The 14,335-nt window shown below is 37.3% G+C and overlaps 1 protein-coding gene across 1 annotated transcript; it reads right to left on the bottom strand.

Moving 5' to 3' along the window:
* Positions 1-738: 738 nt before the first annotated feature.
* On the bottom strand, positions 739-1,954 carry LOC116874369 (olfactory receptor 8G5-like). Its single transcript, XM_032869033.1, has one exon. It carries the CDS (start codon positions 1,922-1,924, stop codon positions 989-991), a length of 936 nt encoding a protein of 311 aa, XP_032724924.1. The 5' UTR covers positions 1,925-1,954; the 3' UTR covers positions 739-988.
* Between the last annotated feature and the right edge of the window lie 12,381 nt (positions 1,955-14,335).

The raw sequence follows: 14,335 nt of genomic DNA, 5'->3' as shown, positions 1-14,335 counted from the left end.
CATATCTGTGTTGTGGTTTACAATAGAACAAACTCAGGACTAGTATTTCTTAATCCTTGTATAGGAACAACAAAGGATGCTACCAGTTATCTTAAAGATCCTCAAAGAATTCTCCAAAGTTACACTTAATTGAACTAAAACCAGAAAGCCATATGTATCACTTAAAGTTCAATGGGTAAAGACCACATTGGATAAGTGCTGGTTTTCATATAGATATTTTATAGAGGGAAAGCAATTACCAAGAAAATTATCAAGGAACTATGAGGTGGCAAGCATTCTGCTATTTGGAGATATGGCTGTGAACCATATGTGCAGGGGTATCCCTTAATGGACCTTACAGTCTAGTGTGAATTTGCAAAATAAACAGACCATTACGAGCTCGAATAATAGATATCAGAGCAGGAGGATATTGGATCAGGCACAATAACAACGAATTCATGGGTCTGTAACTCAGATTTTTGAGTTCTGATTAAGTTTCTTAGGTTTGAAATAGAAGAAATAGTTCAGAAAAAGAAAGTATGGGGTAGGATATGGTGGGAAAGAGGCTTTCCCAGACTAGAGATGCAAAAGCTAAAAATATAGGTCCAAAAGCTGAAGATTACATCATCATATTGCTACAATTTTCATTGTCTTTACACAGGAAAAAGGAGATTTCGAACCACTGCTAGAAGATACTTTCATTATGGCTGAGAACTGAGTTTTTATCAGTTGTACAAAGGAAAGGGGGGGGTAATGGTAACAGCATTAGCGAGTGGGTCCCTATATCCAGATCATTCTTAGTACTTCCAGTCTGTGTCTCAGAGATACTCAGAAGAGAAAAATCCAGAGAGCAGTGACATCAAAAGGCCATAGGATAAAGAAATAATGTCAATAGAATCCCACTAAATGAGGCTGTATATTGGAAAATGTGCTAAAGTTAAACATATCAATTCATACAACATAAGAGACAATGGCTTAGGCTAATAAAAGATCCTCATGTTATTTCTGATCACAAGAATATTCTTTTCTCTAACACTTTCTTCAGGGCAACATTGACATCCTTATTTCGCAAGCTATAGATCAGGGGGTTCAGCATGGGCACAATGATGGTATAAAATACAGAAGACACTTTCCCTTGGTCCATGGAGCTCACAGATGATGGCTGCAGGTACATGAAAGCAGCAGATCCATAGAAGACAGCCACAGCTGAGATGTGGGAGCTGCAGGTGCTGAAGGCTTTGGACCTGCCTTCAGCGGAGCGGATGCGGAGGATGCTGGACAGGATGAAGGCGTAGGAGCTAAGGATCGTCAGGCTGGGGGCAAGGATATTAATTGCACTGAAGACTAGAATCAGTAATTCATTGACGTGGGTATTAGAACAGGAGAGTTTTAAAAGGGAAAGAAGATCACAGAAATAATGGTTGATCACATCAAATTTGCAGAAATGAACCCTAAACATGCAGCCTGTATGAACAGATGCACAAACCAGGGCTATAACATATACTCCCCAAATCAGGGAAAAACAAGCCTGATGGGACATGATGATATTATAAAGCAAGGGGCTACAGATGGCAACATAGCGGTCATATGCCATTGCTGCTAACATGTGACACTCTGCAATAGCAAAAACAAGGAAGAAATAGAGCTGAGTCATGCATTCAGGGTAGAAGATGACATTCATCTCTGTCACAAAGTTCACCAGCATTTTGGGGGTAATGACAGTGGAATGGCAGAGATCAATGAAGGACAAGCTACTGAGGAGGTAGTACATGGGGGTGTGCAAGTGAGCACTGAGCCTTATCAGCGTGATCATGCCCAGGTTCCCCACCACAGTGACCACATAGATTCCTAGGAAGAGGAAGAAAAGGGGCAGCTGGAGTTCTGGTTTCTCTGTTAGCCCAGCAAGAATGAACTTGGTCACTGTGGAAAGATTTCTTGTTGCCATTTTCCTCTGAGTAGTTTCTGAAGGGGAGAGAAAAAACCATAGTTGTTGCAAAAAACTTCATTATCTTACTCTATTTAGAGTAGGGTGCCCCATGTAGATGAGTCATGGTTTAGATATCCTCTTGGTCTCTAAGATCATTTAACTCTGAGTCAATTTATGTAAGTAGAATTCATTGTGGTTTAATGTTTATTAAGCCTCATTTCCAAAAAATAATAAATGTATTTCATATAAAAATAGTTATGTTTTCAGGCACATGGGGGTTCAGTCAGTTAAGCATCTGCCCTCAGCTCAGGTCAAGATCCTGAGGTTCTGGGATCGAGCCCCAAGTCGCACTCCCTACTTTGCGGGGAGCCTGCTTCTCCTTCTCCCTCTGCTGCTCCCCCTGCCTGTGCTCTCTCTCTCTCTCTCTACCAAATAAATAAATGAAATATTTTTTTAAAAAATAGCTATATTTCTAATTACTGAAGACTCGGTAAGTGTTTGTTTTCCTATGTTGAACATTTCAATGATCATCAAGCCAATATATCTAAGTGGAGACTTAGAAACTTAAATATTTAGAGAAGCCAATGTAAATGAGTCACACTGACTTCATGACAACTTGGGAGCACACAATACCAAGGGGAATAGCCTGCAATTAAATTCTGGTAGGAGTGGACAGAGGCCTTATTATTTTCAGACCTTTCAGTTTTAAAAATAATTATCAGGAAATCTGAATTTCTACATAAAATCTTCAGATGTTTCAATATTATTAGGAAGATGAAACAACACCTACAACCATTGTTGTGGGACAATTTGGGCCACCGGACTGGCCCACCATTAGTGGGTTCATGGTCCTGGACCAGGTACTTCTGCCTTTGCTTGAAAAAGCAGTATGAATAGTGGTTAAATGGTGGGCCTTAAATTCAGATTTAGAGACTATCATGCAGTTCCTAGCTTATACAGTTTCGACTTTGACAAGTCGAACGATCTCTTTGAGTCTTGGCTTCTAAATCTGTATAAGAGAAATAACAGTATTACCGACCTTGTAATAAGCTGGGAGAGACTTACCAATCAGAGAGTGAGTATCCTCAGTTATTGTGCTTACCTATTAACAGTTCATCAGTTGCAAAATAAGTTATCAACTACTCACTTCAAGTTACAGAAAGATAAATTTTCTTTTGAAGCAGAAATGTTAGTATCTCAATCCTTCTTTCTCTGCCCTTCATCTTTTCTACAAAGCAGAGGCATAAATTAGAAAAGACAGAATTACAAATGTCCTCCCCTATTCAGTTAAATGACAAACAGGTGGCTTTACCATTATATGTGCCCAAGAGAGCTCATGCTCTCTCTTGCTCGCCCTGAAATAAATAAATTTTTTTTTGAAAAAAGGAATAAATCACAAATGCCTGCAAAAAAGACACATCTCAAAAACATTGTGTTTTTGAAGTAAATTGCACAAAATTTACCTTTAAAGTTTGGAGGTATTCATCAGGGTAGTTAACTAGAACAGTGGTTTTCTTTGTGTGAGAATTTTTAGCCAAGGACTGGATTTATTTAATAGATATCACTGATTTTATTTTTCTTCTTAGTTTTCCTAAATTGAAATTTCATTGTGTTCATCCACTTTGAAGATGATCCAGTGTGTTGTGTTAGGTGTTTCATGATGATTTCTTTAACACTAAAAAGTATTTTGGGGGGTGCCTGGCTGGCTCAGTCGGTTAAGGGCTCTACTTTTGATTTCTGATTTCGGCACAAGTCATAATCTCAGGGTCTCGTATGGGGCTCCAAGGAGAGGTTGTCTCTCTCCCCCCTCCCTCTGCTCCTCCCCCTGCTCTCTCGCTCTCTTTTTTTCTCTCTCTCAAACAAACAAATAAATAATACCTTTAAAAAATATTTTTGATTAGCAGCGATTTCTGCTTTTTACTCCTAAAACTGGCAAATTATGGTACTTCTCTTTTTCCTTAATTTCTCACTCTAGAAAATTTTCAATTTTATTAATTTATTTAAGTAAACCAACTTTTAGCTATGTTGGTTTTATGAAATATATGTTTTATTTTCTACTTAGATTATTTCTAATAATTATTTTATTCTTTATTAATGTCTTTTTTTGGAAATAATTATTTTTCTTAATTCTTATTTTATTTTTTTCAGTGTTCCAAGATTCATTGTTTATGCACCACACCCAGTGCTCCATGCAATATGTGCCCTCCTTAATGCCTACCACCAGGCTCACCCATCCCTCCACCCTTTCCTTCCAAAACCCTCAGTTTGTTTCTCACAGTCCATAGTGTCTTCATTATGATTTCCTGTTCTTATCCTAACTTCTTGAAATGGACAGTATCTTCAGCTTTTTTTTTTTCTGGTATGTACATATAAATTATACATTTCTCTTGAAGCCCCATTTTAGCTGCATCTCACGAGCTTTGATATAACAAATTTAAAGTATCATTTCTGTTTCATTTTTTCATTGTCCCATGGATTATGTGGAAGTGAATTCTTAACTTTCCAAAAGTTAGGTTTTTGGGTTTTTTTATTTGTTGGTTTGTTTTTAAATAGTCCTATTTCTAAATGTTTGTCTTAATTTCATTCTGGTCAATGAACATACTGTGAATTATCTAAATCATTGCAAATCGCTTAGAATTCTTTATATTGAAGCATAAAATCAGGGATTTTTTTTAAAGATTTGTTTATTTTAGAGAGAGAGAGCAGGTGAACAGGGGCAGGGGGAGAGGGAGAGGGAGAGAATCTCAAGCAGATTCAGTGCTGAGCATGAAGCCCAGCACAGGGCTTGATCTACGACCCTGAGATCATGACCTGAACCAAAATCAGGAATTAGATGCTTAACTGACTGAGCTACCCAGGTGCCCCATAAAATCAGTTTTTATAAGTATTCCCAATGGATCTTAAAATATGTTGTTTGTTTTTGAGAGGCCTGTGATGCATATCATTTCAATTATGTCCACTTTACTAACAATGTTGTTTAGACTTCGCATATGCATAGTGATTTTTTTGTCTGTTATTCTTAGTTATTCAGATAAGTGTGTCAGTGTTTCCCACCAAAGTTTCTGATTTGTCTATTTATTACTTCAAGCCTTAAATTAAAACCTGTATTGTTATGGAATGGCCCCCTTTATATTTAGTAATGTGTCCTGGTTACAGTCTCCATTGTCTGATATTAATACATTATCATGAGATTTATTTTTGGCTGGTGTTTGCAGAGCATATAATTTTCCACCTATTTATTATTTCTGTGTATTTTTTTGAAAGAGGCAACAAATGAAACAATTATTTTAAAATAGCATCACATAAAATAGCAACAGGTAACTATCAAATACTTAACATCAAATCTAACAAAATGTGTGCAATGTTTATACACTTAATCTTTTCAATTATTTTGAAAGAAATGACAGAAACCCTTAATTAGGAGAAAAATTTACCATATGCATGGATTAGAAGACTAAATTGTATAAAGATATCCCTCCCAAATATTGGGATAGATCAACATATTTTATTTCCCAGATAATTACTTCTAAACAGATAATCAATATGTTAAGACACCAATAGGCTCCTAATGGGATCATTTAGCTACTTCCAGTCATCTTACAGATTTATAGAAAATATCAGCTTAGTCTGATATTGAAAGAGAATTAAGATATTGATTCTCAATAGGTTACAAAGATTGCACTCTAGAAACTCAAGCACATTTTAATATGCTAGCTTTCATCCTCTGTACTCCTTTCTCCTGTTTCAGAGGAATTCTGTGTCAAGGTCCATACTTCAGTTGTTCAGTGTGAACATGACACAGACACAAGCATACCTTGTTACTTCATATAAGCAAGTGGCACAGGTGAAAATAGTAATGAGATGTGGGTAACACAGAGTACAGTGGGCTGGTTTCTCTACAGCCAGATGTAGAAGAACATATTTGAACCCAGAGTGTTCAGAGATTTCTCAATATGGTTGATCAGAGCTATCTAGGGAGATTACAGTACTTACAAAAAATGTTGAATGTAAACATGATTATGATGAAAAACAAAAGTTCCTGAATCACCCTCCCTGTGCTCTTAGTCCTGTTTCTGAGAGATGACCCAATTTCTGCAGGATAGCTCTGATAAAGTTTCTTTCTTTCTTTCTTTTCTTGTTTTAAAAAGATTTTATTCATTTATTTGAGAGAGAGAGGTAGTTTGAGAGAAAGGGAGAAAGAGAGAACTAATGGGGGGAGGGACAGAGGAAGAGGGAGATGCAGACTCCCCACTGAGCAGGGAGCAAGAGAGACTCCATTCCAGGACCCTGGGATCATGACCTAAGCTGAAAACAGATCTTAACAGACTGAGCCACCCAGGTACCCTGATAAGGTTTTTTCTAATGGTTACATCCACAGCTCTAAATAACTTGTTCATGTTGCTATTTCTAGAATTATAAACTTTGAACATTAAACAAACTTCCCATATTATAGGTGGAATTCCTTTTTATTAAAAAGGTAGAGTGGTGACTACCACCTTCTACCTCATTCCTATATCTGGTAGCTGGATTCTATTTTTGATGTTTTCTTAATCATTTTTGGATCTTTAAAAATATTCTCAAAACTCTTTATTCATAACTTCCAAAATTCTCTCACTTCATCTGAAGAGATTTTGTTTGTTTGTTTAATACAGAATTTCTACTCCTATCCTAGACATTGTGAATCGGAATTTCTGAGGGTAAGAAAATTTACAGAACTGAACTTTCTAAAAGTAAAGCTAGAAGAAAACAAACAAAACTATCAAAGTAATTCTGGTGATTGTTTGGAAATCATTGGGTTAAGAAATTAAAGTCAGCTTAGTGGTTCAAATGGAGAGCTTCGGGACTTTCTCTTTTTTTATTTAATTAAGCAGTCATTACTGGGAGACAGCAAAATGCCAGGCACTGAGCTAAAGGATCACCAGGACAATGAATCCAGACACTGAAAATAGTCCAAACAAACAACTTAAAATATGGTGGAGAAAATAATTGTTAACTTCTAATGTCAGTTAAAAAAAAAAATTCTTCAGATACAAGATATGGGGTATGAAGGTGACTCCTATGAAAACATAAAATAAGCATATTTCTTATTAAATCAATATAGCCCATAGAATAGGGGATGATACAAAAGGTGATGGGAGGGGTGCCTGGGTGGCTCAGTCAGTTAAGTATATGCCCTCAGCTTGTCATGATCCTGCAGTCTTGGTATCAAGTCTGGCCTCAGGCTCCCTGCTCAGTGGGAAGTCTGCTTTCCCTCTCCCTCTGCTCTTCTCCCTGCCCCACCCCCTTGCTCACGCTTGCTCTCTCTCTCTCTCTCTAATAAATAAATAAAATTATTTTTTAAAAGGCAATGGGAGATTTTTACTTCATTTATAAAAATGCTAGACTATGATAATGAATAAGACCTATATAATAGACCACATAAGACCTATATCATAGCTTCCCACCCCTAACTCAAGTGCTACAGAATTGGAATGTCATGAAATGATCACAGTGGTGCTAAGGTATGGGTTTTAGCCACTACTTGGGGTAGTGTGTATAGCCTCTGAGCTGGTCACCAACAGCCACAAATTGTTTCACCCACTTACCCCATTATGCCATATCAATATTAAATATTGTGTGTGGCATGAGGCTAGGAAGCTCTATGCTATGCTTTATCTATAGTTCTGTATTAGATATGAGTGTCCTTTTTTGAGGAGGGGCATTGACAAGATAAAGGGCATTCAGTAGCTGTCAAGAGTTTGGGAAATACTTGAGAGTAATGGGATCACTTGCAAGCATCTTTATATAACCTAAGAAAAGCAAATGGGAGAAGAGTTTCCTGTGTGTAAATGTTTGCAATATTATAAGAATATACCCTTTAACCAATGTAAGGAAAAATATTCTCACATTTGAGTTATTAGAAATGGAATGAGCTATTTGTTACTAGTGATAAATTACACTCAACCATAAACCAGATGATGATCCGCATTCAGGGGCACTGGAGAAAAGATTGCCTTAACTGAATTTGTGATAAAGTACAAAAATCCACTCTTTTGCCTCTCTCACCCTTAGTTCTTATATCCTTTTCCTCTGCCACAAAACACTTGGCTTCTTTCAGTTCCTGGAATATGTCATATCTTCTCAGCTGTCTACCTTTTTATTTGTTATTTTTTCACATGAAATGGCTCCACCAACACTTTGTCTCTCTGTCGTCTGTTAAATATTATTTTTCTTTTCAAATCTCATTTAAATTGAAGTAATTATGGAAACTTTCTCCAATTCTTTATAATTGATTGGACCTTTCAATGAAATTCTTAGAAAACTGCCATTTCCAAACAGCACATTTTCAGACTTGAACTACAGTGTAAGTCCGATGATGGACCAAACCAAATGTATTCTCCTTTGTGTCCCAAGTCAAGAGCACAATGTTTGGCACATTATAAAAAGGTTGAAATAGCATTTTATGGACCAGTCAATCCATACATGTATTGAGGAATTTTTGCCTAAATTCCAAAGTAATTACTTCCAGACTTCAGTAGGTCTCAGATCACAGGCTGAGATGAGCACACTCACCTTTCTTCTTCCTAGAAACCTCAATGCCAAGAGGAGAATGCACTCATTCTTGGTGCTGGGAGTCCTAGGGATGCAGCACTGCTGCTGCTTTCAGTGCTGAGAGGGCAGGCACAGCCACTGGTCTGAGTCCGCTTCAAACCTGGCTTGTGTCACCGGCCAGCATCTCTAACTGTAGGTCTCCAACCTGTGTTTCTCCAGCTTCAGGGTAGCAAACTCTTCCCCTCCACAGGCCTCTGAACGGTTCAGATTGCTGTGCTCTGAAGGTTGGTCCCAGATGTAGGCATGCCAGGCACCAAATGACCTAGAGACAAATACTCTGGAGGATTTCCATGTCTCAGGGAACAAGCTCTTGAGAAAAGAAGCAGTTGCAGTTGTCATTTTCCAGTTATGTTAACTTGTTCTTCCAGAGGGACTCTTTGGTCAATTCTGAATTTGTCAATTAGCGCTAAAGATTTGATCATAGGATCACCTGAGGATTTTTTTTTTTAATGTAGATTCTGATCCAGCAGGTCTGAGTGGGATTTCAGCTTATGCATTTCTTAACAAACTCCTAGCCTGGGCTTTTGGTTCATAGTCCCCACTGTGACTAGCAGGATTTAGAGAATCAAGGGACATACTGACAAGGTATCTTATGCCGAATAGGGTTACAAATTTTAAAATAATGAATTAAATCATTAATTCCTTGCACAAAATGTTTATTTTATGCTTAAGTAGGTCATATGCTTACTTGATTCAAAAGTCTAATCTATGTACAATTGAATTTTGAGGTTAGGGGACAAGAATTCAGAATATTGATGTAATATTTGCTTTTTTGGTGGTCCTTGTTGTTAATAATCTCACTTGCTAACTTGTGCATTTAAAGAAAGTATTTTATTATTAAGCATCTCTGTTTCATATTGCTTTTTCTTTCTTATATGTTTTCATACAGTTTTTTCACAAACAGGAATATTTGAAAACGTATCAATATGAATCAAGGTAAATTGGATGCTCACAAAGAAGGGAAATTCTTAAAATATGGCTAAATATATCAGGTTCAATTCTCTTTAAAGGAGTTTAAGGTTGGGTTACATTAGATGCACATTTTAGATGCACATTTCAAAACATCAAAAGTTTTATTTTTAACCTCAATACCTAGGGTGCACTCCGTATCAATTACATCAAAATTTTAAAGTCTGATGTCAGATATCAATATTTGCTAAAAGCTTCTCAAACTTTAATGTGTACAGGAATAACCCAGGAAGCTTGTTCAAATGCAGATTCTGAAATAGTAAATATAGTGTATGGCTTAAGATTATGCATTTTTAACCAAGTCTTAGGCTATTCCACTGTGGCTGGACTATGGACCACCTTAGGAACAAAGTGATAGATGATCTTTTACTGCAAATCCCTCCCACTATCATTGTTTCAGATGCAAGCAAGATCCCACATGTCCACGCATCACAAATCTTCTTTTAGCTTTGGAACAGCAGTGGCTGCAGGATTCTGGGATTTTTATGGGAGAATATTATGGGCTGAGAAAGCTACCTTACAGGTGAGCAGAATTAGACTATTTCCTTAGTGTGCTGAATAAAGCAAGTGGGAAGAGAGCTGGAACTGGGTTAAAGTCAGACATGGGAAGGGTGTGAACAGATCTTTCTATAAATGATTGTACAATAATTAAAATTATTGAGACTCATAGAAGCTCATTTTCCATTCTGGGAGGATATATGTACTGATTCAGGAGAGAATACATATATAAAGAAAGAGAAATGAGGAGACAGAAAGTTGGGATGTTACTAAGGCTTACATATCCCAGTTGTGTTGCTATGAATTGTTACCTAGGGTTAGTGAGCACCATCTTGAAAGTTCTACCATCCTCCTATCTAGTAATCCAAACAAGGATTGTGTGTTCATCCTCATACTCTTCTGTACCTTCGACTCACCTCGATTCAACCATGTTTGAACAATCTACTTTTCAAAAATCTCTTGAGAGACTCCTTCCTTCTAGCTCCATTGTCACTGCATACAGTTTCTTGCTTAGAACAATCAAATGGCTGCTGATGAGTCTTGATTCAGCCTTAATGTCTCTCTACCCATCTTTCACACCACCTTAAGTGTGATACTACTAACATGCAAAACTAATTGTTTCACTCCCTGCTTTAAAAACGTTTAGAAGGGGTGTCTGGGTGGTTCGGTGCATTAAAGCCTCTTCCTTCAGCTCAGGTCGTGATCTCAGGGTCTTGGGATCCAGCCCAGCATCAGGCTCTCTGCTCAGTAGGGAGCCTACTTCTCTCTCTCTCTCTCTCTGCCAGCCTCTCTGCCTACTTGTGATCTCTGTTAAATAAATAAAATATTTAAAATAAAATAAAATAAAATAAAAACATTTAGCAGCTCCCATCACTAAAATAAGAAGTGATGGGGGATCCTGAGTGTCTCAGTTGGTTAAGCTTCTGACTTCAGCTCAGGTCATGATCCCTGAGTCCTGAGATGGAGCCCCACATCAAGCTCCCTGCTCAGTGGGGAGTCTGCTTCTTCCTCTCCCTTTGCCCACCCCCCCACACCACTTGTGCTCTCTCTCTCTCATCTCATATAAATAAATAAAAATCTTTTAAAAATTTTTAAAAAATAAAGAGTGTTGTCTTGTAGTGATCCAGAGGTGATTCATGAGATGTCCTCTGTCTACTTCTCTCTTTTAGTAGCTTTACATATTACCCAAAATATGACATGATCTTCTGGTCTGTAGAGATTTTTTCCCTCTTTCTTGAAGAGACTATTACCTTTCATTTAATCTGTATTTTATATAAGAGCTGTCGCTCCAGTAATTCAAGGGTCTACCCACCAGGACTCTTTTTGTCCTGTGTGAGCCCATTTGTGTCTGTTGGGCAGAGCACTGGACTAGGACTCATGCGTAAGACAGGAGCTGCAACTGTAGCCATTTTAGTGATTTTCCCTTCCACTTTTTTTTTTTTGACTGATGAAAAAGTCAAATAAAAACTGTGAAGACTTTTTGAAAACGAATGCTTGACATCACTGAATGAACAGATAATGGAATACAAAGGTGGTAAAGATATATCTTTCTGTCCTAGATTTTGAAAGTATAGGTAAACACTGCAACTTGTTCTATCAGCACACAGGCCATTGACCTGACAACAATGAGGTGGAGGGTTTGAACTGGGAAGAAACAAAGGACAACTGAGTGTTATTATGTAAACCCATCCCTGCAAGATGTTCAAGGCCCAAAAACAGAAGAACAAAATATGGAAGGACAGAAGAGATGTTTCAAAGAAAAAGCTGACATGAAATGGCAACTCTTTCTCAATTATTGGGTGAAAGAGCAGGAACCGACTGAAAACGACATAACTGAGCAGGATATTTGGCTTCCATAGCATTTACTTCATAGTCAGCTTCAGTATCACTGGTATAAAGATAATACAAAGTTGTTTGCACTGCTTTTATTAAAAAAAAATGTTGTCCTCAAGTGTAATAACTTGAAACTCTATGATGAGAATGAGACTCTACAATGAGTCTCCATATTTGTTATTTTCTGGCTTGATCAGTACAGGTTTGAAAGATTTTGATTGTTTTCATTGTAGTAAATGAAATAAAAGTGAAAATAGCATTGATTATTTTTGCAATCCGTGCCCTCTCCAATACCCACCACCTGGATCCCCCAACCTCCCACCCCCTGCCCCTTCAAAACCCTCAGATTGTTTTTCAGAGTCCATAGTCTCTCATGGTTCACCTCCCCTTCCAATTTCCCTCAACTCCCTTCTCCTCTCCATCTCCCCTTGTCCTCCATGCTATTTGTTATGCTCCACAAATAAGTGAACCCATATGATAATTGACTTTCTCTGCTTGACTTATTTCACTCAGCATAATCTCATCCAGTCCTGTCCATGTTGCTACAGAAGTTGGGTATTCGTTCTTTCTGATGGAGGCATAATACTCCATCGTGTATATGGACCACATCTTCCTTACCCATTCGTCCGTTGAAGGGCATCTTGGTTCTTTCCACAGTTTGGCGACCGTGGCCATTGTTGCAAAAATAATGAATACCTTATGCTGAAAAAATAATGAATACTGTTACGCTGAAAAAATAAAAAATTAAAAAAAAAAAAGAAGACTCCCTGCTGAGCGCAGAGTCCTAGGCAGGACTCAGTTCCAGGACCCATGAGATCATGACCTGAGCCAAAACCAAGAGTCGGCGCTTAACTACCTGAGCCACCCAGGCACCTCTGGGCTAGCTAGGTTCTTGTTTCCTATTCATTCAAGGGCAGCTGTGCCTCGTCAGATTCCTGCCGGATCACTCATTCTTGAACACTGTTCAATTCTCCAATGAAATGTCATTTCTAACAGCCATTATGCTAATTAAAAGCCTTCTGGTGTTGATCAGAAATAACAGTGGAGTTTGGGTTTTGAATTAGAATCTTTAACATACTAACTAACCCCGCTGGATTATATATTTTCATTTAGGAACTGAAAACATCAATTAACACCCCCAGATAGATATTAAGGTTAATACATGCTACAGCGAATTACATGTAGTGTAATAGGGGTAAAAGGAGCCCTTACAGGAATGTTTATAAGAATTAATAATAGCTAATATATAGTGAATGCTTACCATGTGCCAAGTACTATACTTAAGAGTTTATGTATATCTTCTCATTTATTCATCATAAAAACACTAGGAGGAAGCTACTATTAAATGACTTATGATTAAATAATCAAATAAGTAGTCAAATATTTATTTGACTGTCAGTCAAGTGTCTATTAGTCAATTAGGGTGTTCCTAGTGAATAATAAGCACATAGTAACTGGTAACTATTTTTATTCTGTAGCTCTGATTATTGTGTTAACCTATAGCACACATTATTGCATGGTTTCCAATGTGTTAACTTTGGCATATTGTCCCTCTAGATGTATGTGTAATTTTTTTTAAGTCCCAGGTGTACAAATATTTTTAAATGAAGCTTGAACCAAACCTCTGAGAGGTCTCTGAAGCTTTTCCCTCCATGAGTTCCCTGCTCAGTGACCATTGGCCTAAATGACAGAGCTGCCATCCAGGGGCCATCCCAGGATTAAGATTCTGTGATTCTATTACAACAATGAGCAAAAATCTAAACTCTGCAGAAGCCCAACCTTCCAGCCAATAAGCAAAGCCCAGCTACTCTTTATTTTAAATTTCAATTAATGTAGAGCACATGGTGAATACGATGAATCATTATGGCTGTCACTCACATTTTCCTTCTCCTTGATTAAACATGATTATTTGTCGTTAAAAAAATAGCATTGAAATTCTAGGAAAGCATCAGTCACATAGGGAACTGGGAATGATGTATATATAGAAGGAAATTCTCAGGATGTCTTAGACCTATCTACAGGCACCTAGGACCAAAGTACTACTCTGAATAAAATTGTGGGTCCTGGAGTCAATTTTTCAGGCTGATCATTTATTATGTTTGGGACCAGGGCAATAACTAAACTAAATAAACTTCTATTTCCTCATTTTTCAAGGGGAAATAATACTACGGCCTTCCCTGAGGGAATACTGTAAATATTAAATAAGGTTATTCACTTAAAGTGCTGGGCACACTTGTTGATATTTCATAAACTCTCAATAACATATGTTACAATTATTATCTTCATCATCATCATCATCGTTCTTATTATTTGTGTTATCATTAAAAATAAAACTAAGGCTCCTTTCATACTCAAGAGACTTTGATTTTATTCTTAGTATTTCTCCACTCATAATCACTCCAATAAGCTTCAAAGGAGTGGCCTGGAGCAGAATTTACGAGATGTGTTATATGGGAGAGTGTCATTGAATTTCCAAATATTTGAACAATAAACTTAACATGTTACATATATTAACAAATTTAAAAAAAACTGTTCCTG

The sequence above is a fragment of the Lontra canadensis genome, unplaced genomic scaffold (genome assembly GCF_010015895.1).
Source record: "Lontra canadensis isolate GAN:19392208 unplaced genomic scaffold, GSC_riverotter_1.0 scaffold36, whole genome shotgun sequence".
NCBI lineage: Eukaryota > Metazoa > Chordata > Mammalia > Carnivora > Mustelidae > Lontra > Lontra canadensis.
The sequence above is the reverse complement of the archived record's forward strand: the minus strand, read 5'-3'. Positions and strand labels throughout refer to the sequence as shown.

Bases quoted from the DNA above. Each gene is read 5' to 3' on its own strand.
- LOC116874369 (XM_032869033.1), bottom strand. From the start codon at position 1,924: ATGGCAACAAGAAATCTTTCCACAGTGACCAAGTTCATTCTTGCTGGG.